The 25,235-nt window shown below is 41.3% G+C and overlaps 1 protein-coding gene across 3 annotated transcripts in view; it reads left to right on the top strand.

Annotated features, from left to right (window-relative positions):
• LOC129703924 (adhesion G protein-coupled receptor A3) overlaps positions 1-20,043 on the top strand; it is a 619,806-nt gene extending 599,763 nt beyond the window's left edge. For all 3 annotated transcript variants that reach the window (XM_055646641.1, XM_055646640.1, XM_055646642.1), the window contains 2 exons: positions 15,569-15,664; positions 17,678-20,043. In XM_055646641.1, the coding sequence (XP_055502616.1) occupies positions 15,569-15,664; positions 17,678-18,914 (1,333 nt within the window). In that variant the 3' untranslated portion in view covers positions 18,915-20,043. The remainder of the gene's footprint in view (positions 1-15,568; positions 15,665-17,677) is intronic.
• Positions 20,044-25,235: the final 5,192 nt, after the last annotated feature.

Raw genomic sequence — 25,235 nt, 5'->3', positions numbered from 1 at the left:
AGTTTGTCCTATTTTAGTATCATTATTGCAACAGTTCCTTTGAAATTCGAACATCACATACAATTTGATATTATAGTTGTGTTACTGTGTAGGATATAAACAATGAGTTAGATATAATTCAGGCTTTACTTCTAGTAAATAACGGTGATGTGCTATTCATATATTAGACTCCTGTGTTCATTTTGATAATTAAATATGCATTTTCTAGATTTGTGTAATATCTTCAGACATCTTGAAAGACAAAGCAAGATATTATAATATTAAACTCAACTTGGTGTACTTCCATTTTTATACCTTTTGTAGTCATTCCACATTTTACCTAATTTGATCTTAATTCTAATCCTTTGTACTTTGTAATTTTCTAATTTCAGGAGTTATAGAAATAGCTTTTTATTGTTTATGCTTTCTGTAAAGCAAAGTAAACCTTGTTGGTGAAGCTCAGGGGAAATTAAATTAACCATTCACAGTCATTTAGATTACATATCTAAGTGTTACTATTGCTTAGCTACATCCCAATTGATGGAACCAATAAAGGACAATTAAAATTCGGCTCGAAGGACCGAATGGCCTACTCCTGCACCTATGTTTCTATGTTTCTATGTTTCTAAAACCTTTCAGGAATTATTAAGCTTATTCAAAATAGTTCTGTGAAAAATAGCTAATATTTGCACAAAAGTACAAATGAAAACCATAAACATAATAACAGATTTTAGGCTAATTGCACATTGTTATATTTGCTATGATAAGGCACGGGAAGCAGAGATTTTGTCAGGAATATTGGAATTAGAAGTTTGCACACTTATATTCTTTTTTTACACTCGTGTTCACTACTTACACCCATCACATTTGTACAGGTGAATTAATTGCTCAATGTGAATGCTTCTTTCATAAAATGTAGTCATTCCTCGGTTCTTTATCTATTAATTATTGCGTGTTGTAATTTCTCACTCACTGTTGTATGAGAAGAAAAAGCTGCTGTACTTGTAAAATGCCAGAATATTAGTTCAGGCTTAATATCTTTGACTGCTGTAGAATATTGGCATTGAAAATGTCAGACATACCCCGTCATGCTATTTAAATCTGAGTTGCAGGAAGTGATTTTCCACTACCAGTATTGACGGATTATCTCTCTGATTACCTTTCATGCCATTCCGTGAATGTTAAATTTTTGGTCACTTTCAGGGACAAGCAGACAAAATTGAATAGGTTCAATCAAAACGTGAATAACCACCCTTCAAATGCCTGAATTCATGAAGCACTCAGAGATATTTCTCTTTCTCAAATGATCCTCTCACCAACATTAACAAAAAAAATACCTCAAAGAAATATTGGAGATGTTGATTATATAGGACAAGAAAAAATGTAAAAATATCGAAATACTTGATTCATTTCTCAAACAATTTAAACTCTCCATGTGGCGGTGATGGACAGCAGTGCTGTGATTACCTCTTGGCAACAGTATACACATTATTCAGGGTCAAAAGAGCTGCATTTTACAAATGAAGTGCAATTACACCCCTTTAGGGGGTGCAGGGGACTGGAAAGAGGAAAGCAATCATGTCAAACAACGCTAACATGCAGATGATGCATTTTGAGTTTATTAGGATCGTCTTTGGAAGATGCAAATAGCAGACAATGAGTACCTACTTCTGTCAAACCCATCTAATCATTTCAGACTACTTCAGATGTTAAGAGAAAAATAAGTTTCTTTGAATCCCTGTCCCTGCCTCTCCCCTGACCAATATGATTCCCTCTCGATAGGTTCACTGCTGCAGATCCCTCTTGAATTTACTCGATGAAGCTTTTGGATAAACGATTGCACCAAAGTAGCACAATCTAAGTAATTAATGACATTCATACAAAATCGAAGTAATGAAGATGCTGTAAAGCTGAAATAAATCCAGGAAATTAAGGAAGCATATAACCATATAACCATATAACAATTACAGCACGGAAACAGGCCATCTCGGCCCTACAAGTCCGTGCCGAACATCTTTTTTCCCTTAGTCCCACCTGCCTGCACTCATACCATAACTCTCCATTCCCTTCTCATCCATATGCCTATCCAATTTATTTTTAAATGATACCAACGAACCTGCCTCCACCACTTCCACTGGAAGCTCATTCCACACCACTACCACTCTCTGAGTAAAGTAGTTCCCCCTCATGTTACTCCTAAACTTCTGTCCCTTAATTCTGAAGTCATGTCCTCTTGTTTGAATCTTCCCTATTCTCAAAGGGAAAAGCTGCTCCACATCAACTCTGTCTATTCCTCTCATCATTTTAAAGACCTCTATCAAGTCCCCCCTTAACCTTCTGCGCTCCAGAGAATAAAGACCTAACCTATTCAACCTTTCTCTGTAACTTAGTTGTTGAAACCCAGGCAACATTCTAGTAAATCTCCTCTGTACTCTCTCTATTTTGTTGACATCCTTCCTATAATTGGGCGACCAAAATTGTACACCATATTCCAGATTTGGTCTCACCAATGCCTTGTACAATTTTAACATTACATCCCAGCTTCTATATTCAATGCTCTGATTTATAAAGGCTAGCATATCAAAAGCTTTCTTTACCACCCTATCTATATGAGATTCCACCTTCAAGGAACTATGCACGGTTATTCCCAGATCCCTCTGTTCAACTGTATTCTTCAATTCCCTACCATTTACCATGTACGTCCTATTTTGATTTGTCCTGCCAAGGTGTAGCACCTCACATTTATCAGCATTAAACTCCATCTGCCATCTTTCAGCCCATTCTTCCAAATGGCCTAAATCACTCTGTAGACTTTGGAAATCCTCTTCATTATCCACAACACCCCCTATCTTGGTATCATCTGCATACTTACTAATCCAATTTACCACACCTTCATCCAGATCATTGATGTACATGACAAACAACAAAGGACCCAACACCGATCCCTGAGGCACCCCACTAGTCACCTGCCTCCAACCCGACAAACAACCATCCACCATTACCCTCTGGCTTCTCCCATTCAGCCACTGTTGAATCCATCTTGCTACTCCTGCATTTATACCCAACAGTTGAACCTTCTTAACCAACCTTCCATGAGGAACCTTGTCAAAGGCCTTACTAAAGTCCATATAGACAACATCCACTGCTTTACCCTTGTCAATTTCCCTAGTAACCTCTTCAAAAAATTCAAGAAGATTAGTCAAACATGACCTTCCAGGCACAAATCCATGCTGACTGTTCCTAATCAGACCCTGTTTATCCAGATGCTTATATATATTATGTCTAAGTATTTTTTCCATTAATTTGCCCACCACTGAAGTCAATCTAACAGGCCTATAATTGTTAGGTTTACTCTTAGAACCATTTTTAAACAATGGAACAACATGCGCAGTACGCCAATCCTCGGGGACTATTCCCATTTCTAATGACATTTGAAATATTTCTGTCATAGCCCCGGCTATTTCTACACTAACTTCCCTCAATGTCCTAGGGAATATCCTGTCAGGACCTGGAGACTTATCCACTTTTATATTTTTCAAAAGTGTCAGTACATCTTTTACTTTGAAACTCATAGTATCCATAGCTACTCTACTAGTTTCCCTTACCTCACATAATTCAATATCCTTCTCCTTGGTGAATACCGAAGAAAAATAAATTGTTCAATATCTCCCCCATCTCTTTTGGCTCTGCAGATAGCTGTCCACTCTGTCTCTCCAATGGACCAATTTTATCCCTCGTTATCCTTTTGCTATTAATATAGCTGTAGAAACCCTTTGGATTTACTTTCACCTTACTTGCCAAAGCAACCTCATGTCTTCTTTTAGCTTTTCTAATTTCTTTCTTAAGATTCTTTTTACATTCCTTATACTCCTCAAGCACCTCATTTACTTCATGCTGCCTATAATTATTGTAGATCTCCCTCTTTTTCCGAACAAGATGTTCAATTTCCCTTGAAAACCAGGGCTCTTTCCAATTTTTACTGTTTCCTTTCAACCGAACAGGAACATAAAGATTCTGTACTCTTAAAATGTCCTCTTTAAATGTCCTCCATTTCTCTTCTACATCCTTCCCATAAAACAAAATGTCCCAGTTCACTCCTTTTAAATCATTTTGCATCTCATCAAAGTTAGCCTTTCTCCAATCAAAAATCTCAACCCTAGTTCCAGTTCTGACCCTCTCCATAATTATATTGAAACTAATGGTATTGTGATCACTGGACCCGAAGTGCTCCCCAACGCATACCTCCGCCACCTGTCCCGTCTCATTTCCTAACAGGAGGTCCAACACTGCCCCTCCTCTAGTAGGTACCTCTATGTATTGCTGCAAAAAACTATCCTGCACACATTTTACAAACTCCAAACCATCCAGCCCATTTACCGAATGTGTTTCCCAGTCTATGTGTGGAAAGTTGAAATCTCCCACAATCACTACCTTGTGCTTACTACTAATATCTGCTATCTCCTTACATATTTGCTCTTCCAATTCTCGATCCCCATTTGGCGGTCTATAATACACCCCTATAAGTGTTGCTACCCCTTTCCCACTTCTCAGTTCCACCCAAATAGCCTCCCTAGATGAGCCCTCCAATCTATCCTGCCAAAGCACTGCTGTAATATCTTCCCTGACTAGTAATGCAACACCTCCACCTCTTGCCCCTCTAATTCTATCACACCTGAAGCAACGAAATCCTGGAATATTTAGTTTCCAATCACAGCCCTCCTGCAACCATGTTTCACTGATCGCCACAACATCATACTTCCAGGTGTCTATCCAGACTCTAAGCTCATACACCTTTCTTACAATGCTCCTAGCATTAAAATATGCACATTTAAGAAACGCCCCGCCTCTTATTCTCTGTATTTCCTTTTTTTCTTTCTCCTCTTGTGCCCGAGTGCTTCCCTTTTCTGCTTCCTGCCTCCCATTCTGTCTACTAGCTTTCTCTATTTGAGTCCCTCGCTCCAACCATTCTAGTTTAAAGTCTCCCCAGTAGCCTTTGCAAATTTCCCCGCCAGGATATTGGTCCCCCTCAGGTTCAAATGCAACCCATCCTTTCTGTGCAGGTCCCACCTTCCCCAAAATAAGTTTCAATGATCCAGAAACTTGAATCCCTGCCCTCTGCACCAGTCTTTCAGCCACGCATTTATCCTCCACCTCGCTCCATTCCTACTCTCACTGTTGCGTGGCACAGGCAGTAATCCTGAGATTGTTACCTTTTTGGTCCTTTTCCTTAACTCTCCTCACAACTCCCTAAATCCTCCCTTCAGGACCTCTTCCCTTTTTTTACCTATGTCATTGGTACCTATATGTACCACGACCTCAGGCTCCTCTCCCTCTGATTTCAGGATATCTTGGACGCGTTGAGACACGTCCGAGACCTTGGCACCAGGGAGGCAGACTACCATCCTGGTCTCCCGACTGCGTCCACAGAATCGCCTATCCGACCCCCTAACAATAGAGTCCCCAATTACTATTGCCCTCTTCTTTTTATCCCTACCTTCAGGAGCAACAGGGCCGGTCTCTGTGCTGGAGGCCCGTACGCTCTCGCTACCCCCGGGCAGGCTGTCACCCCCATCCGTACTCAAACAGGAGTACTTATTTGCAAGGTGTACCGACATTGGAGTACTCACTCGTCCCTGCCTCTGCCCCTTGCCCTTCCTTAGCATGACCCACAGTTCTCTCTCCCTTGGTTTTGGAGTGACCAACTCCCTATAACTCCCCTCTATGACCTCCTCACTCTCCCTGATCAGACAGAGGTCATCGAGCTGCTGCTCCAGAATCCTAATACGGTCCCTTAGGAGCCCCATCTCGCTGCACCTGGTGCAGATGTGGACGTCTGGAGGGCATTCAGCAGGTCAGTCAGCATCTATGGAGAGCGAACCAGAGATAACATTTGAACGATAAACATATGTCAGAATTGTTCTGACAAAAAGATAATTAACCAGAAAACTGAACTCTAACCTTTGTACAAATAAGCCATTGCCTCTGCTGAGTCTCATCCTGTCCAAAACTAAATATGATGGGAAATTGGCTCGTGCTTCAGGTAAAACTTATTACAACGTCTCCAGTGTTGATTAAAGAAGTGTGTCTCTGTGGTGGCATTAAGCATCTGGAAATCATAGGTGGCATTTTAGGTCAGAACCCTTCTTCAGAGTGAAAAGACTGAAACAATATCCTGGCAGGAAGGTTCGCTCGTGCTACTTGGATGGGTGTAAACTAGATTGGCAGGGGGATGGGATCCAATGCAGGACTGAGACAAGTGAGAGAGAGGCCGGAAGTCAGTATGATGAAAGAAAGATCAGTGGATAGAATAGGCTGGAGCACAGCAGGAAGCGAGAGAGAACTGTTGGACTGGATTGCACTTATGTTAATGATAGGTAAGGCAGATGAACTCAGGACATGGATAGGTACGTGTGACTGGGACATTGTAGCTCTTACGGAAACCTGATTAAGAGAGGGACAGGACTGGCAACTTAATGTTCTAGGGTACAGAGAGATTGAGGTTGGGACCAGCGACCACTGTTCTATTAGCTTTAAAATAGTTATGGATAAAGTAAGGGTGGGCCAATGCTTTAAAATCTTGAATTGAACAAGGCCAATTTTAATAGTATTAGACCGAAACTTGGTCAAGTTGACTGGAGTAGTTTGTTTGCAGGCAAAGTAACGTCCCAAAAGTGTTTTTAAAGGTGCGCTGCTCGGGGCATGCATGTTCATGTTAGAATGAAGGGCAAAGCAGGTGGGAGTAAGGAATCTCAAGAGAAATTGAGGCACTGGTTAGGAAAAAGTAGGCATTGGACAGGTATAGGCAGCTGGGATCAAATGTATCCCTGGAGGAGTTTTGTGAACTGAAGAGCATACCTAAGATGCAAGTCAGGAGAGGAAAAAGAGGGGAAGGGAAAGTATGAATGAAAATCCAAGTAGACTTGATATGCACATTAAGGGAAAGAGAGTAACAAAAGAGAAAATAGAGCTTCTCAGAAACCAAATTGGTCATCTCATTGTAGAGCTGCAGGAGATGGACAAGGCCCTCAATGAGTATTTCTCCTCTGTTTTACCATGGAGAAAGACATGAACCTCTCCATCAATGACAGCAAGATAAAGGAGATTATGATTACCATCAGGAAGGAAATCAGTGCACACACATGATGGTGCCAAACTATATGTAGACATTGGAATAGACAGGGGCTGATTAGCATGGTCTGCATGGTTTTGTGAATGGAAGACCATGTCGAATGAATCTGAATGAATTAATGAGGGCACACCCTCAGGCATTGTTTATATGAAGTTCAGCAAGACATTTGATAGGGTTCTGCCTGGTAGGCTGCCTTGGACGATTAGATTGCATGGGATCCAAGGAGAGGTAGCTAACTGGAGAGATTATTTTAGCCATGGGAGGTAGCAATGAGTGATAGTGGAAAGTTGATTTACAGACTGGAGGCCTGTGACTAGTGGTGTGCTTCAGGGATTGGTGCTGGGCCCATTACTGTTTGTGGTTTATATCAATGATTGTGATGAGGATAGTGCAGGCATGATACGTTTGTAGATGACAATAAAGTGGGTAGTATCGTAGATAGCAGAGATGGTTGTCAAAATTACAACAGGATCATGATCAGTTGGGCAAGTGGGATGTAGAATGGTGAATGGAGTTTAATACAGATTAGTGTGAGGTGTTAAACCAGGACAGGATCATCACAGTGAATGGCAGGGCCCTGGGAAGTGTTTTAGAGCAGAGGGATCAATATAATTCCCTGGAGTTGTTGTCACAGGTAGATAGAGTGGTCCAGCAGGCTTTCAATACATTGACCTTCATCATTCAGGTTACTGAATATGGAAGTTGGGATGTTATGTTACTGTTGTTCAAGACATTGGTGAGGCCGCATTTGATGTATTTTGTTCAGTTTTGGTCATCCTTCTACAGGAAGAATGTTGTTAAACTCGAAAGAGTGCATAGAAGATTTTGAGGATGTTGTCAAGATTTGAAGGCCAGAGCTATGGGGAGAAGTTGTGCAGGCTTAGACTCTATTCCTTGGAGTGCAGGAAGATGAGAGTTGACTTATCATGGTATGATTGTGAGGGGAATAGATAGAGTAAATGCACAGATTATTTTACCCAGAGTAGGGGGATTCAAGAACCAGGGGAGATCGGTTTTAAGGTAAGAAGAGAAAGATTTAAATGGAACCTGAGGGACCAACCTTTTCACACAGAGTGTGGTGGGTCTACGGATCGAACTGCCAAAGGAGGTAGTTGAGATAGATACCATAACAACATTTAAGAGGCATTTGGACAGGTACATGGATGGATAGGGAAGGTTTAGAGGGATATGGCCCAAATGTGGAGGTGAGACTGGTTAGTATGGAAGTGGGGGCATCATGGCCAGCATGGCACATTGGGCCAAATGGCCTGTTTCCGTGCTGTCTGACGGTGTGACTCGAAAAGCCCATATTGTGGTCTTGACCATGTCTTTCTATCATGGTATTTGTTTTAGTTAGTAACCAGGTTAATTTACATCTTTTGTCTTGTTTGTAAAATGTAGTCTCTGCCCAGTTATTTGGTATGAAATACCAATAGTAAGTAAACCTATTTCAGATAGGTTATTATCGGCATTACGGTCAGGTAATCTAGTCCACTGTGCCAGGTCAGTTGCCTGAGGAGAAAAAATATCGTTAAAATTCAATTAAAATATTAGTGTTTATGAAGTAAGGTCAAAAGTCTTAAAGTCGAGTTTGTTGTTATACGCACACATATGGTCGACACAGGTACAATGAAAATCATCATTGTAGCAGCATCACAGGCATATCGATTCAGATAACACATGAACGCATACATTTTACATAAATCCTGCGACAAAAGTGAAAAAAAAATGTCTGTGCAAAAACCAAGACAATAATGCGAACACAATTATGAAACAAGTCCATGGTAGTGCAGGAGCCGGGCCCTTGCGTTCCATTGTCAATGTAGGATTAAGGCTGTGTAGGTTGGTTCAAGAACCTGATGGTTGAATCGCCAGCCTTTCCTGAACCCGGTAGTGAGAGATTTCAGATTTTGCACCCGTGTCCGATGGTAGTTGTGAGAAGAGGCATGGCCTGGGTGCTGGGAACCATTGAAGCAGCATCTCACGTAGATGGCTTCAATGGTGGAGAAGGCTGCGCCCGTGATGGACTGGTCTGAGTCCACCACTCAGTGCAGCCTCTTGTGTTCCTGTACATCGGAATTGCCATATCCATCCATGATGCAACCGATCAGGATTCTTTCTATAGTGCATCTGTAGAAGGTTGTTATTGGCCTCTCTGAAGATCAAAGAATGTAAAAGCACTGGCCCAACTTCTTGATGATTCCATCCATGTGCTGAGTACTGACTGTTTAGGATAGACAGAGTGCTGCCTTCCCTGCTCGAACCAAGCACTGGCTCCTTATGTTGTAATGTTCACTGTCTTCTTCTGGTAGACTGAGCACTGCCTGCCCAAAATAGGCTGAGCACTATTTTGCAACCTTGTCGTGGTCGGCGAGCTTGTGTGTCTCGGTGACCCCTAGAGCTATGCCAGCGAGAGATTCGTCTCCTGTTGGGGTCTCCCATGCTGGACAGATAGAAGGGTAGAGGCGAGACGAAGAGGCTGTCCGAGCCGGCTGCCTGCCCCATTTCCAGGGTTATGTCTGCACCCGGGTGTCACTAGGCAGGGAATATGCGCTGTCCAGGGGCACTTTGGGGGATTTATGTTTTCCAATTCTTTCACATGTGAATGGTGGTACAAATCTTCAATCCCATTTAGTTAAATGGATACATTGCAGTAGCATCCAATAACTAAAATCATATTAGGATTTCAAACAATGCTATGCAGAATCGAATATTGAGGAAATGGATAATGGAGATGGAGAAACTGGAGGGAAAAAGAGCAGTGTAAGAGCACCAGAGCAGGTGGCAAGGCAGCGGTAGAGTTGCTGCCATCAGCGCTTAGAGCGCCAGAAATCCGGGTTCGATCCTGACCAGTGGTGCTTGTCTGTATGGAGTTTGTACATTCTGCCAGTGACTTGCATGGGTTTTCTCCGAGAACTTTGGCTTCCTCCCACACTCCAAAGACAGGGTTTGTAGGACTTGGTATATACATATGTAAAAAAATGATCCCCAGTGTAGGATGGTGTTAATGTGCGGGGATCACTGGTCTATGCGGCTGGGGTGGGCCGAAGTGCCTGTTTCCGCACTGTATCTCAAAACTAAACTAAACTAAAGAAATAGATATCAAAGAAAAGAAAGGAGCTGTGAGGGCAGGGGAAAAAATGATAAATCAATGAGAAGACAGTGTAAAATGCATGCACAAGTAATACAAACGATGCAGCACAACAGGGGTCCAGTTTTATCAAACATTCAGTAAGCATCTGGTATCTTTTTCAATGAAGCAGTGCAGAATGACCTTGGATTGCTTCATTATTGAAGTGGGGAGATGGTGAATTAATATGTTTACTTCTAAAACAGTCCCGTGTTACTTGATGTGAACCTGCAGCACTAGAAAGAAGCAAATAATCAAAGATAATATGGAATGACAATAGTAGCAGCATAAAAGCCACGATTCTCTGATCTAAAATTCGAACAGTATATCCCATCATTTGTTGCAAAAGATTACAGAGGTGCCTGGTAAAATATACATCTGAATTGATGTCTGAAATACATTGGTGATGTCTCTGATATTTAAGCTTTTTTTAAATTTACAAATCACGTATTTAGAAGAGAATTACCTGATTAAGGACAGTCATCATGGCCTTGTCCACGGCAGGTCATGATTGAATTTTTTGTGGAAGTGAGGAAGGTGATCGATGAGGAGGGGGCAGTGGATGCTGTCCACATGGATTTTAGTATGGTATGTGGTACGTCCCTCATGGTAGACTGATAGTAAGAATATTAAGATGCATGGAATGTACGGTGACTTGGTACTTTCCATTCAGAAGAGGTTTACTCATAAAAGATAGACATTTGTGGTGGAAGGGTGTTATTTTAGCTGGAGGTCTGTGATCTGTGGAATTCTGCAGGGATATGTGTTGAGACCAGTCTCCGTGTGTCTGTGTGTGTGGTACGCGTAGATGGATTGGTTAGTAAGGTTGTTGACGATACCAAAATTGGCGGAGTTGTGGATAGTGAGAATAGTATACAACGGGATATAGATCAGAAATGGGCGGGGAAATGGCAGATTGAGTTTAACCTGAGCAAGTCTGAGGTTGCAGTTTGGGAGGATAAAAGTAAGGGCAATGTATACAGTTAAGGGCAAGTTTCTTAAAAGCATTGGTGAACACAGGGATCATACAGTCTAAATCTGTAGCTCCATGAAAGTGGCAACACAAGTAAAGTGGTAAAAAGGCATATAGTAGGCTTGTCTTTGGTGGTCAGGGCATTAAGTATAAGTCATAGGACTTTGGTTAGGCTACATTTGGAATTGTGTATATTTCTGTGTATTTCCCATTACTGAAAGGATGTTGAGGGTTTGAAGAGAGTGCTGAGACGTTTTGCCAGAACTATGCCTGGCTTACAGGAAATTAGCTACAAAGAGAGATTGAACCGTCTTGGCTAGACACAAAGTGCTGGAGTAACTCAGCGGGGCAGGCAGCATCTCTGGAGAGGAATGGGTGATGTTTCAGGTCGAGACCCATCTTCAGACTCGACCCGAAACATCACCCATTCCTTCTCTCCGGAAATGCTGCCTGTCCCGCTGAGTTACTCCAGCATTTTGTGTCTACCTTCGATTTAAACCAGCATCTGCAGTTCTTTCCTACACACCTTGAAATGTCTTGGATTGTTTTTAATGGAACGCCAGAGTTTGATGAAAGACTGATAGAAATATATAAAATTGATAAGGTAGACAGTCAAAACGTTTTTCCCAGGGTAGAAATGTCAAGAACCAAGACCTATTCCTCCGTACACTTCTCTGTTCTAATTAGTCTGTTAGTATGATTGATGTAGTAAATTAATTTCAAATCCATTTTTCAATGCTCCATTTCAGTTTACGCATACCTTTGCTTGAAAGATTCCAAAATGCTACCCTCAGAAAGAGGCAGATGTATAATTTCATTACTGGTGACAGGTAAATAGTGCATCTCTTCTTGTGAAACGAAGAAGGACATCTTGATGTTAATTGACTTTCAATGTGCTCTAGGATGCCTGGTAATTAAGTTTGATTTGATTCCGTGGTGCAGAGCAGCAGTATAATTTCAGATAACATTTTAAATTGATTGAATCACGTGTCTGTGGAAGAAATGCGTTTAATTGCTTGGGGACCCACTTGTCCATTTATTCATAGCCACAATTAATTAACATTTTGAAATGAGGGATTTGTAGCCAAATTAAAATTATGGGCAGTTATAATAAATTCAGGTATTTTGAATGTTTGTTCATATTTACTTGTTGACACCATGAATCCTGTGTGCAATGTAAAATTATATAACGGTGCACTGAAGGTCATCTGCCAACATCTCTGCTGATCAAATGATCAGGATCTCTCAGTGCAGTTACAACACAATTCCACTTCATTCACTTGGGTGTCTATATTTTTAACCAAAAATAATTGAATTAATTATTTACAATATTATGCACAGTACAAAATAAATCAAAACAAAACCCACCACTATAATACGTCAAACAAATATACTTATACAACTATATCACCTTCCTTATTGAGGATGCATCCCACCCCCCAGCTGTCCTGGATATCCCCCAGGGCGCCCGTGGACCGCACGCAGTCCCTTTCTCGTACCACCCGGGTATGGACGTAACTCCAGACAAGGGGTAGGCAGCTGGCTCGGGCACTTGGGTGTCATTTACAAGGTCTGCTGATATAGTCTGTCCGAGTTGCCGCCAAAATAATGAGGCATTTAAGAATCAACATCATTGATGGGTCTGGAATCATATATTGACCAGACTGGTAAGGAAGGCAGATTTCATTTATTGAAGGACAGTAATGAACCACGTGGGATTTTACATCAGTTGAATAGTTTCATGGTTACCATTTACTGAATTTTTTTCTAAATTCCTGACTTATTTAATCGCTTTCAAGCATCAAGCTCTTGTCTCTGCCTTCGAGTTCAGTTACTTAACTGCTGTCCTACCATGCTTACATTAGGCACAGCCAGGTTTATCTACTAACTCGCAGTTGTTTGCATGCATCCTTCTTGTAGCCTCACATCAATACTTGTCAAACTAGTTCAGAGGCCCACAGCTTAACTGTGTGGTTGTGCTCTAAAGATTATGCAAAACCACATTTTCATTGAAGACCTCTGTTATTTTGCCAATAATTTCTTGTGGTTAAGCATTCATTTCTGGCCATTAAGGATTCATAGCTATAGTACCAAATGAAAACCATGGGCTTATTTTGGACAAAATTGATTTGGATGATTTTCTGATACCATAATGTGATGTTTATATATTTTGTAACTTTTAATGCTCTGCGGAAATAATTTTAATATTGTGCTAATTTGATTCTCTAGTTGGTTCAGCAGAGTATTGAGGTTCAAGCTAGAGTATGTTCCAATATCATTGGATCAAACAATACATGAAAATGCATTAACTTCCTTATCGATTTTTAAATGGAATATATTCTTTACAAAACCACAAGAATGGTGACCTCCAATTCCAAACCTGGCACATTTCCCTCTACTTAAGACTGAACATGAGTATCTAGTATAGATGTCCCTACCAAGAATTGGTAGCTCCTGTCTACATAGCTTGAGCAATAGCACTTTGCAAGGGCAACAATCTACACTAAAAGAAAATGATCTCTTTTGTGATCCACATAATTTGCAATGTACACCCAGTTAAACATAGAAACATAGAAACATAGAAATTAGGTGCAGGAGTAGGCCATTCGGCCCTTTGAGCCTGCACCGCCATTCAATATGATCATGGCTGATCATCCAACTCTGTATCCCGTACCTGCCTTCTCTCCATACCCTCTGATCCCCTTAGCCACAAGGGCCACATCTAACTCCCTCTTAAATATAGCCAATGAACTGGCCTCGACTACCCTCTGTGGCAGAGAGTTCCAGAGATTCACCACTCTCTCTGTGAAAAACTCTCTCGGTTTTAAAGGATTTCCCCCTTATCCTTAAGCCGTGTCCCCTTGTCCTGGACTTCCCCAACATCGGGAGCAAACTTCCTGCATCTAGCCTGTCCAACCCTTTAAGAATTTTGTAAGTTTCTATAAGATCCTCTCTCAATCTCCTAAATTCTAGAGAGTATAAACCAAATCTATCCAGTCTTTCTTCATAAGACAGTCCTGACATCCCAGGAATCAGTCTGGTGAACCTTCTCTGCACTCCCTCTATGGCAATAATGTCCTTCCTCAGATTTGGAGACCAAAACTGTACGTAATACTCCAGGTGTGGTCTCACCAAGACCCTGTACAACTGCAGTAGAACCTCCTGCTCCTATACTCAAATCCTTTTGCTATGAAAGCTAACATACCATTCGCTTTCTTCACTGCCTGCTGCACCTGCATGCCTACTTTCAATGACTGATGTACCATGACACCCAGGTCTCGCTGCATCTCCCCTTTTCCTAGTCGGCCACCATTTAGATAATAGTCTGCTTTCCTGTTTTTGCCACCAAAATGGATAACCTCACATTTATCCACATTATACTGCATCTGCCAAACATTTTCCCACTCACCCAGCCTATCCAAGTCACCTTGCAGACTCCTAGCATCCTCCTCACAGATAACACTGCCCCCCAGCTTAGTATCATCCGCAAACTTGGAGATATTGCCTTCAATTCCCTCATCCAGATCATTAATATATATTGTAAATAGCTGGGGTCCCAGCACTGAGCCTTGCGGTACCCGACTAGTCACTGCCTGCCATTGTGAAAAGGACCCGTTTACTCCTACTCTTTGCTTCCTGTTTGCCAGCCAGTTCTCTATCTACATCAATACTGAACCCCCAATGCCGTGTGCTTTAAGTTTGTATACTAATCTCTTATGTGGGACCTTGTCGAAAGCCTTCTGGAAGTCCAGATACACCACATCCACTGGTTCTCCCCTATCCACGCTACTAGTTACATCCTCGAAAAATTCTATAAGATTCGTCAGACATGATTTACCTTTTGTAAATCCATGCTGACTTTGTCCAATGATTTCACCACTTTCCAAATGTGCTGCTATCCCATCTTTAATAACTGACTCTAGCAGTTTCCCCACCACCGATGTTAGACTAACTGGTGTGTAATTCCCCGTTTTCTCTCTCCCTCCCTTCTTAAAAAGTGGGGTTACGTTTGCTACCCGCCAATCCTCAGGAACTACTCCAGAATCTAAAGAGTTTTGAAAGATTATTACTAATGCATCCACTATAGCTGAAGCTATTTCTGGAGCTACTTCCTTAAGTACTCTGGGATGCAGCCTATCTGGCCCTGGGGAAAACTTCCAGTGGCCAGTATTCTTTTACTTACTAAACATCACCAGCCGTCGTCAAGATTTGATTATGTTCTTGAACCACCGCAGCTGATACAAATCTTTTCTCCGTGTTACATTTCCACTTCTCAGCATAATATATTAAGGTACAGTCACTCTACCTGTTTAATTACAATTATATATTTATTAATCTACTTATCAATCTTTTCCAGATCTTATCTGATTGGAGGAGGCATTCCATTCATAATTTGTGGAATCACAGCAGCTACAAACATCAACAATTATGGAAGTGAAGACAATGCACCATAGTGAGTAGCTTTTCTGTGCAAAGTGGATCTCACTCCTGTGAATGTATGCAATTCCTTGATATATTTCAATCACATTTTCACGTAATCACATTTTAACAGAGAAATCATAGCATTCTATATTTTCCACTAAATTTTACATTGCACTGTGAAAACATCCAACGATTCAAGCGATGTGTAGGAAAGAACACCAAAGATAGACACAAAATGCTGGAGTAATTGGGTGACGTTTCGGGTGGACCCTTCTTCAGAATCATCACCCATCCCTTCCATCCGGAGATGCTGCCTGTCCCACTGAGTTACTCCAGCATTTTGTGTCGATCCAGGGGTGAATGATGAGTTAAACAAAATGAGCATTGCAGTCACTGTTCCACACTAACCCATTTTCATGGCATGTGTTTTCCAACACATTGCTGGTGTTGATGCCATAGTCGTTTGGTATGTGGGAGATGCAGGTTCTGCGAGGTGCAAGTGGACTCCAAGTGATGGCTGGTGTCAGAATGCTTCTTTATTCCTTCTAAATATCTCTAGTAATCGCAGAGAGAATTGGCGAGAGTTGGAAAAATATAACTAAAAAGATATAAAATATTTTTTAAAATTAATTTACGTAAATAAAAATGCTTTAATTGATTAAAAATATACATATTGATGTAAAATGAAATAAACAAATAAAATCTAAATTTACACCTTAAGTGAATGATGATTTAAATGGATGTCAGTGTGAAGATGGCAGTCACAAACATAGTAGTTTAGCCCTTTGTCTCAGCTATTTAGAAAACATATCAGATTTAATAGTTAATGTTCATAAATGATAGGAGCAAAATTAGGCCATTTGGACAGTCACGTCTACTCTGCCATTTGATCAAGGCTGATCTATCTTTTCCCTAACTTAACCCCATTCCCTTGCCCTCTACCCATAACCTCTGACACTTGTGATTGAGGGACACAATAGTGAGTCCAGGAATAAAACAGGAAATTGTATGCATGTACATCCTATTTGAATGCATTCCCAGCCTCCCTGTTGCAGCGGGCAAGCTTGGAAGCCTGGAAAATCCTGTCACAAATGGCTCATGACTGCAATTAGCCAAAGGTTCTGGCTCAAAGGGCCGGATGGCCTACTCCTGCACCTATTGTCTATTGTCTATTGTTCTCTGTGGACTGCCCTGCACTACACATTTCAGCCTATTGACGTTAAGCTGTGATCAACTCTAACTGTATTGCCAATTGTTGCATCATATTATTGGGTACCAAATCCAATTGCTGTTACTCGTAATTCATACATCTTCTTTGGCAGTTCCTGTTCAATGATTAGTTTTAATTTTTAGGTGGTGTGTGAAGCTGTCTTCAGATTTTACATCATCGGTTATCTGCTAATGAACTTCACTTCCAATATTTCAGTGGGCAGAGTATTTCACAACATAACCAACAAGTAAAAATAAATATAAGTAAGCCATGGATGGTTCTTCAAAAATAAAATGCAGAAAATTCCTGAAAGGTGCAGCAGGTCAGGCAGCATTTGTGAAGAGAGAAAGGGAAACAGAGCTTCAGGCAGAGAACTATTCATCAAAAGTTAGAAAACAGGTATATTTTGTTGCAGGCAAGGGAAATGATGGAGAAAGCAAAGGAAATGTTTGGGTGTATATTCACATCTGGGTGATGCCAGAAAGAGTAATTGTTTCATCTGAGTATTCTCAAGGTCTCCACCTGATCACCTGGTGTCTCCAAGCTTCCACCATGACTGCAACTGAACACGTGCTTGCCTTCTCATTTTCCAATTCTGATGAAAGGTCATCGTTTAAGATGTGAGATGTACCCATCTCTACTGATGCTGTTTGACCATTGAGCATTTTCTTCTGTTTTTATTTGGGATTTTTGCATCCGCACTTTTTTTGCTTTTTGACCAATGTTTCTTCTCAGATGGATCCTTCACTTGGGGGATAATTTTTTGGATTCAATATTTTGCCTGCTGTTTTCCTGTTTCACGTTTGCTTATCTAGGTCTTTCCTTTCCCCACAGTTGCTGGATGGCATGGGAGCCTAGTCTTGGGACCTTTTATGGGCCGGCTGCTTTCATTGTGCTCGTTAGTTGCTGCTATTTTCTTTGTACGCTAGTACAACTGAAGCGTCACCCAGGGAAGAAATATGAGCTGAAGGAGATGACTGAAGAGCAACAGCGGCTGGCCAGCACAGAGGTAGGCCCCAGTCATATAACAGACTCCAGCTCTGTGTCACACACATGTTCAATGATCTCGTCCTCGATGCTGGAGAACGAGCATTCGTTTAAAGCTCAACTTCGTGCTTCAGTGTTCACTCTCTTCCTCTTCATTGCCATGTGGACCTTTGGAGCCCTTGCTGTCTCACAAGGACACTTCCTGGATATGATCTTTAGTTGCCTCTATGGAGCGGTCTCAGTGACCTTGGGACTTTTTATCCTGGTTCACCACTGTGCAAAACGCGATGATGTCTGGCACTGTTGGTGGTCCTGCTGCAAATCAAATCAAAACGCTTTCGCTGTTCAGCCAAGTGCTCGACCCCAGGTGACCATGAATGGTGATGCCCAGCTTCACGTCCCATGCGTTCTGGATTCTCCCTGCCCTAGTAAGATTTCATCCAGTTGTAATCATTCTGTGTCTGGGCTCTGCAAATTAACTAATCTACACGCCGTGCAGAATCACGTGAATTGTGTTTCGCCAGCAACGCCCTGTTGTGCCAAAATGCACAATGAACAAATCATGGATGATGACGGGCACATCCACTTGCAGGCAGATGGTACATGCAGACCGACAATGCATATCCACAGATGCCAGAAAAGCCGAACGAAACCAAGACAGTTCATTCGGCACAACCGGTCCGCAGCTCAGAGAGAATATGCGTATCACATTCCCTCCAGCGTAGACGGAAGCGTTCACAGTTCACATACTGAAAGTCATCACAGTATCCAGGATGGCCAGTCCATCCAAAGGCAGGTGGTGTGTGCAAAAAATGAGCAGTGTCCCAACGTCTGCCAGCCTGAAAGCAGTGATGCCAGCACAGCGTTATACGGGTGCACTAAAGCTGTAGACAGTGGCGTCAGTACAGAAGCTTTGCACCAAGGAGTCGCTTTTGAGATGCAGTCGCGAAGACAATCATGTGCGCTAGGTATAACCAATCAAAATGGAATACTCAAGGGAATCCTGCATGAAGCCATGATTTATACTTCGGACAATACAGGAAACATAAGGACTGGTCCTTGGAAAAATGAAACTACTGTGTAGTTTTTAGTTTCATGACTTCAAATTTAGGTCATTACCGCGAAAAAATATCACATATAAGTTTTGTATAATGCTTAGGTGTTTGTTTACATGACCCATTGTGCAAATTTCAAATTGCAATTCCATATTTCTATGTATACATATATATTTGTACAGCACATACAAAAGTACCATAAGAGTAGTATATTATGTATTTGTATTTCAAACTAATAAGATGCATTTGTGTTATCACAACGTAGGCATTAATCAAAACGTAGTCTGCAGATCTATCATCATTACGTTGAAGCTCTTGATTATTTTTCTATCAATGTAAATGGTTTCTTCGAAGTAAACAACCAAAAACAAAATGAGTATTACTATTCAAACAAAGAGGCTGTAGCCTTTTGGTGGTTAGCACAAGTAGCATCTTAATGTTTGTTAAAGAATCCCCTATAATAATAAATATATAATGTGCAATTTGTTCAAAGTATAAACTTATAATTTGTAATTATTTTCATGACTTTGCTAGCTTCATTGAAATAAATCGTCAGATTAATACATTTTTGAAAGAATTCTGCATTATGTAAGATAATCGTGGACCTTTTGTTTTAATTGGCAAGTGCGGAGGTGATTTCTTTAACATGCTGTGTGTGAGTCCTTGGCCTGTTCAATATAGATTTCAGGTATATTACACAGTGCATACAAAAGAAATCTTTCCCACAAGGTAGATTAAAAAGAGTATTGGCTCTTCAATTTTGTATGGAGAAATATATTAAATCTATATTTAGGCATCCAGTACATGCTGAAATATGCATGATTTTTGTTGCATTTTATCATCAATATTCATCTGCTATTATATGTAAAAGCTGATCATTCTGGTAATGTAAGACTTATAGCATTTTCTCATTTTTAATACATGCAAATTAAACCATAATGCTGAAACACAGTCATTGGACTACTTCACTGTTAAAGTGCCACAGCACATGTGTAAGGTTAACGTTATAAGTGTGCTAGAGATGACATTTTTCAAGTTATCTGTGCAGAGCATGCAGTGCCTGTTGTCTGTTACAGTGTACACTGTATAATGAATTAATGTTTCCAGTAAATGCAGATATTGCCATGTCTGTTAGTAAAAGAAAACATAACCTTCAAACTAAGTCTGTCATCTATTTTAATGAGACTTCTTTAAAGGATTTGCTTTTAAGAATTCATCATCAATAAAAGGTGATATCAGGTTAAATATGTCACATTTGTTTCCACTACTTTCTCAGAGAAGCAAGTGTGTTTAATGACAATGTAAAATGTTTACAATAACTGCATTTCATCCAAGTTAATCACAATATATGCTGGCACAGTCAACATTTGTTTGACTCATTTTGGGATGTTTAGTTTAGTTTAGAGATACAGCGCGAAAACAGGCCCTTCGGCCGACCGAGTCCGCACTGACCAGCGATCCCCGCATATTAACACTATCCTACACCCACTAGGGACAAATTTACAATTTTTACATTTACCAAGCCAATTAACCTACAAACCTGTACGTCTTGGGAGTGTGGGAGGAAATTGAAGATCTCGGAGAAAACCCAGGCAGGTCCAAGGGAGAACGTACAATCTCCGTACAGACAGACAGGATTGAACAGGGTCACCAGCGCTGCATTCGCTGTAAGGCAGCACCAGTGTCACCGTGACCGCCCTGGATGGTTGAAGGTATGGGTGTACTGTGGGTGAAGATATGGGTTTATTGAACTGGTATTTCGGAACTCACAACCTGATAATGAGGGAAATTGAAATTAGTTTTAAAATATCTGCAAATATAATTTTATATTGGTAAAAGTGATGACGAACCCATTAGATTGTTGTAATATCATTGTATATGTTGTAATATTTATTGTGCATAAAATCATGAGAGGAATAGATCAGGTAGATGTAAAGAACCTCTTGCCCAGAGTAGGGGAATCAAGGACCAGAGGACATCGGTTCAAGGTGAAGGGGAAAAGATTTAATAGGAATCTGAGGGATAATTTTTCACACAAAGAATGGTGTGTGTGTGTGGAACAAGTTGCCAGTGGAGGTAGTTGAGGCTGGGACTATCCTAACGTTTAAGAAACGGTTCAGGTGCATGGATAGGACAAGTTTGGAGGGATATGGACCAACAAGCGCAGGCAGGTGGGACATGTTGGCCGTTTTGGGCAAGTTGGGCTGAAGGGCATATTTCCACACTGTCACTCTATGACTCTATGTCTCTATGATCTGAGCTAGTTCACTATTGCCACTGCCAATCATGCCTCGTTTTCCCAATGGGCATCTTCAGCCTCACAGTCAATATAGTCGATAGTTAACTGAGCTTGAAAGTATTTTAACAAGACACTCTTTTCCAGAGATGATCCAATACACTGCCAATTTTCGTACTGGCATAAGGAAATAGTTGTTGCTACATGTTGCATCACACAAGCCATCCACAAGCCATCCACAACCTTCATCTGCATTACCGTATTTCCCGGCAATGAAGACGCTATTTTTTACCCAAAAATAAGGCCCAAAAATTTATCTGTGTCTTGGAGGCGGAAGGTTAGATTGTTCGGTAAGAAAGATGGACTTGGCTATTCCTCAGTGCAGTGGCTGTAAAAGGACAGCACCACTGGGGGGGGGGGGGGGAGGGGGGGGACAGTTCCTTCCACAGTGTGTGGGGAGTCTGGACAGCACGGCTGGGCCGTCAAGGGTAAAGTTGCGAGGAGGGCAGGAGCATTGAGAAGGAGGTGGTCGGGGATCATGCCAGCAACTCACTCAGTAGCTTGAGTGGCTGCGAGTGGCCACCAGGACCGGACAGTAGAACTGCAGCTAGACCCGGGGCTCGCAGGCAACCTGGGAACTGCAGCTAGTCCTGGGGCACGCAGGTGACCTGGGTGCTAGAGCTGGTCTCGGGGACATAAGGGATCTGGGAACTGCAGCTAGTCCCGGGGCACACAGGCGATCTGGAAACTGCAGAAAACTAATTGGAAAAACACGTGGAAACTATGTATTATTAGTGTATATTATTACTAATTTATGTATTATTAGTATGTATTATTCCTAATTACAGTCAGTGGTAGAGAGGAAGATGGAAGGAAAAAAGCCGAACGGAGCAGTCACTGGCTGTGGCTGAAGAGGAAAGATGCTGCCACATAACCATCTAGAGGCTAACCATAAGACAAAGACCCAGGGCTAATCACCCTGTGGTGGGCCAGCCTCGACTGAGGGTGTCTTGTGATAAAATGCCATAAGACACAGACCCAGGGCTGATCACCCTGAGGTGGGCCAGCCTCGACTGAGGGTGTCTTGTGATAAACCTGTAGGGGGATCTTATAGAAACTTACACAATTCTTAAGGGGTTGGAAAGGCTAGATGCAGGAAGATTGTTCCTGATGTTGGGGAAGTCCAGAACAAGGGGTCACAGTTTAAGGATAAGGGGGAAATCTTTTAGGACCGAGATGAGGAAAACATTTTTCACATAGAGAGTGGTGAATCTCTGGAATTATCTGCCACAGAAGGTAGTTGAGGCCAGTTCATTGGCTATATTTAAGAGGGAGTTAGATGTGGCCCTGGTGGCTAAAGGAATCAGAGGGTATGGAGAGAAGGCAGGTACATGATACTGAGTTGGATGATCAGCCATGATCATATTGAATGGCGGTGCAGGCTCGGAAGGGCCGAATGGCCTACTCCTGCACCTATTTTCTATGTTTCTATGTTTCTAAGATGTGTCTGATTGGTAGCAAAATCACCTAGTGGTCATCCGCAAGAATACCAAATGTCAATTGTAGTGAAAAACCTTAGGGTTTATAACAACCAGTCCTAATCAATTACTAATTTAGTTAGTATGTATTATTACCTCCATTTAAAGGGGACATTTTAAGAGTACAGAATCTTTATGTCCCTATTCAGTTGAAAGGAAATAGTAAAATTTGGAAAGAGCCCTGGTTTTCAAGGGAAATTGGACACGGTTCGGAAAAAGAGAGAGATCTACAATAATTATAGGCAGCATGGAGTGAATGAGGTGCTTGAGGAGTATAAATAATGTAAAAAGAATCTTAAGAAAGAAATTAGAAAAGCTAAAAGAAGATATGAGGTTGCTTTGGCAAGTAAGGTGAAAGTAAATCCAAAGGGTTTCTACAGCTATATTAATAGCAAAAGAATAACGAGGGATAAAATTGATCCATTAGAGAGACAGAGTGGACAGCTATCTGCAGAGCCAAAAGAGATGGGGGAGATATTGAACAATTTATTTTCTTCGTTATTCACCAAGGAGAAGGATATTGAATTATGTGAGGTAAGGGAAACAAGTAGAGTAGCTATGGATACTATGAGATTCAAAGAAAAAGAAGTACTGACACTTTTGAAAAATATAAAAGTGGATAAGTCTCCATGTCCTGACAGGATATTCCCTAGGACATTGAGGGAAGTTAGCTTAGAAATAGCAGGGGCTATGACAGAAATACTTCAAATGTCATTAGAAACAGGAATAGTGCCCAAGGATTGGTGTACTGCGCATGTGGTTCCATTGTTTAAAAAGGGTTCTAAGAGTAAATCTAGCAATTATAGACCTGTTAGTCTGACTTCAGTGGTGGGAAAATTAATGGAAAAGATACTTAGAGATAATATATATAAGCATCTGAATAAACAGGGTCTGATTAGAAACAGTCAACATGGATTTGTGCCTGGAAGGTCATGTTTGACAAATCTTCTTGAATTTTTTGAAGAGGTTACTAGGGAAATTGATGAGGGTGAAGCAGTGGATGTTGTCTATACGGACTTTAGTAAGGCCTTTGACAAGGTTCCTCATGGAAGGTTGGTTAAGAAGGTTCAATTGTTGGGTATAAATGCAGGAGTAGCAAGATGGATTCAACAGTGGCTGAATGGGAGACGCCAGGGAGTAATGGTGGATGGCTGTTTGTCAGGTTGGAGGCAGGTGACTAGTGGGGTGCCTCAGGGATCTGTGTTGGGTCCACTGTTGTTTGTCATGTACATCAATGATCTGGATGAAGGTGTGGTAAATTGGATTAGTAAGTATGCAGATGATACTAAGATAGGTAGTGTGGATAATGAAGTAGATTTCCAAAGTCTAAAGAGAGATTTAGGCCATTTGGAAGAATGGGCTGAAAGATGGCAGATGGAGTTTAATGCTGATAAGTGTGAGGTGCTACATCTTGGCAGGACAAATCAAAATAGGACGTACATGGTAAATGGTAGCGAATCGAGGAATACAGTTGAACAGAGGGATCTAAGAATAACTGTGCATAGTTCCCTGAAGGTGGAATCTCATGTAGATAGGGTGGTAAAGAAAGCTTTTGAATGCTAGCCTTTATAAATCAGAGCATTGAGTATAGAAGTTGGGATGTAATGTTAAAATTGTACAAGGCATTGGTGAGACCAATTCTGGAGTATGGTGTACAATTTTGGTCGCCCAATTATAGGAAGGATGTCAACAAAATTCTCTATTTTGTACAGAGGAGATTTGTACGGAGTACAGAGGAGATTTATTAGAATGTTGCCTGGGTTTCAGCAACTAAGTTACAGTGAAAGGTTGAATGTTAGGCCTTTATTCTCTGGAGCGCAGGGTTAAGGGGGGACTTGATAGAGGTCTTTTAAAATGATGAGAGGGATAGACAGAGTTGACGTGGACAAGCTTTTCCCATTGAGAGTAGGGAAGATTCAAACAAAAGGACCTGACTTCTTAGAATTAAGGGACAGAAGTTTAGGGGTAAAATGAGGGAGAAGTTCTTTACTCAGAGAGTGGTAGCTGTGCAGAATGAGCTTCCAGTGGAAGTGGTGGAGGCAGGTTCGATTTTATCATTTAAAAATAAATTGAATAGGTATATGGATGGGAAAGGAATGGAGGGTTATGGTCTGAGTGCAGGCATATGGGACTCGGGGAAAATAATTGTTCGGCACGAACTTGTAGGGCCGAGATTATATGGTTATTAACTATGGCGATAGATGTGGCCCGCCATCCACTCACAAACATGGGTCCTGGCCCATATGCAAAAAAGGTTGCTGACCTCTGGTCTAAAGCAAACACTTGATCCTGTGCCGCCAGCCTTTTTTTGAAAATATAGCCACTCAAAATGGGGTGCGTCTTCCACGCAGGTGCGTCTTCATTGTCTGGGAAATACGGTAAGTGTATTTTAATTATTTTACTTTTACCTTTCAGCTGTTGATCTCATATGATCTTTGTACCATACAATTCCGATGTAAGCTTCATGCTTTAAAAGGAATTTGGTAATTCAAAGTTTTTTGACTGGGTAATTATTATAATTCCTGGGATTTATCACCTGAGATCGATTTACATGGAATAGTATAAATGTTGCAGCA

Source organism: Leucoraja erinacea, chromosome 15 (assembly GCF_028641065.1).
Source record: "Leucoraja erinacea ecotype New England chromosome 15, Leri_hhj_1, whole genome shotgun sequence".
In the NCBI taxonomy this organism is placed as follows: domain Eukaryota; kingdom Metazoa; phylum Chordata; class Chondrichthyes; order Rajiformes; family Rajidae; genus Leucoraja; species Leucoraja erinaceus.
Note: the sequence above shows the minus strand (reverse complement) of the source record. Positions and strands in the feature narration are given on the sequence as shown.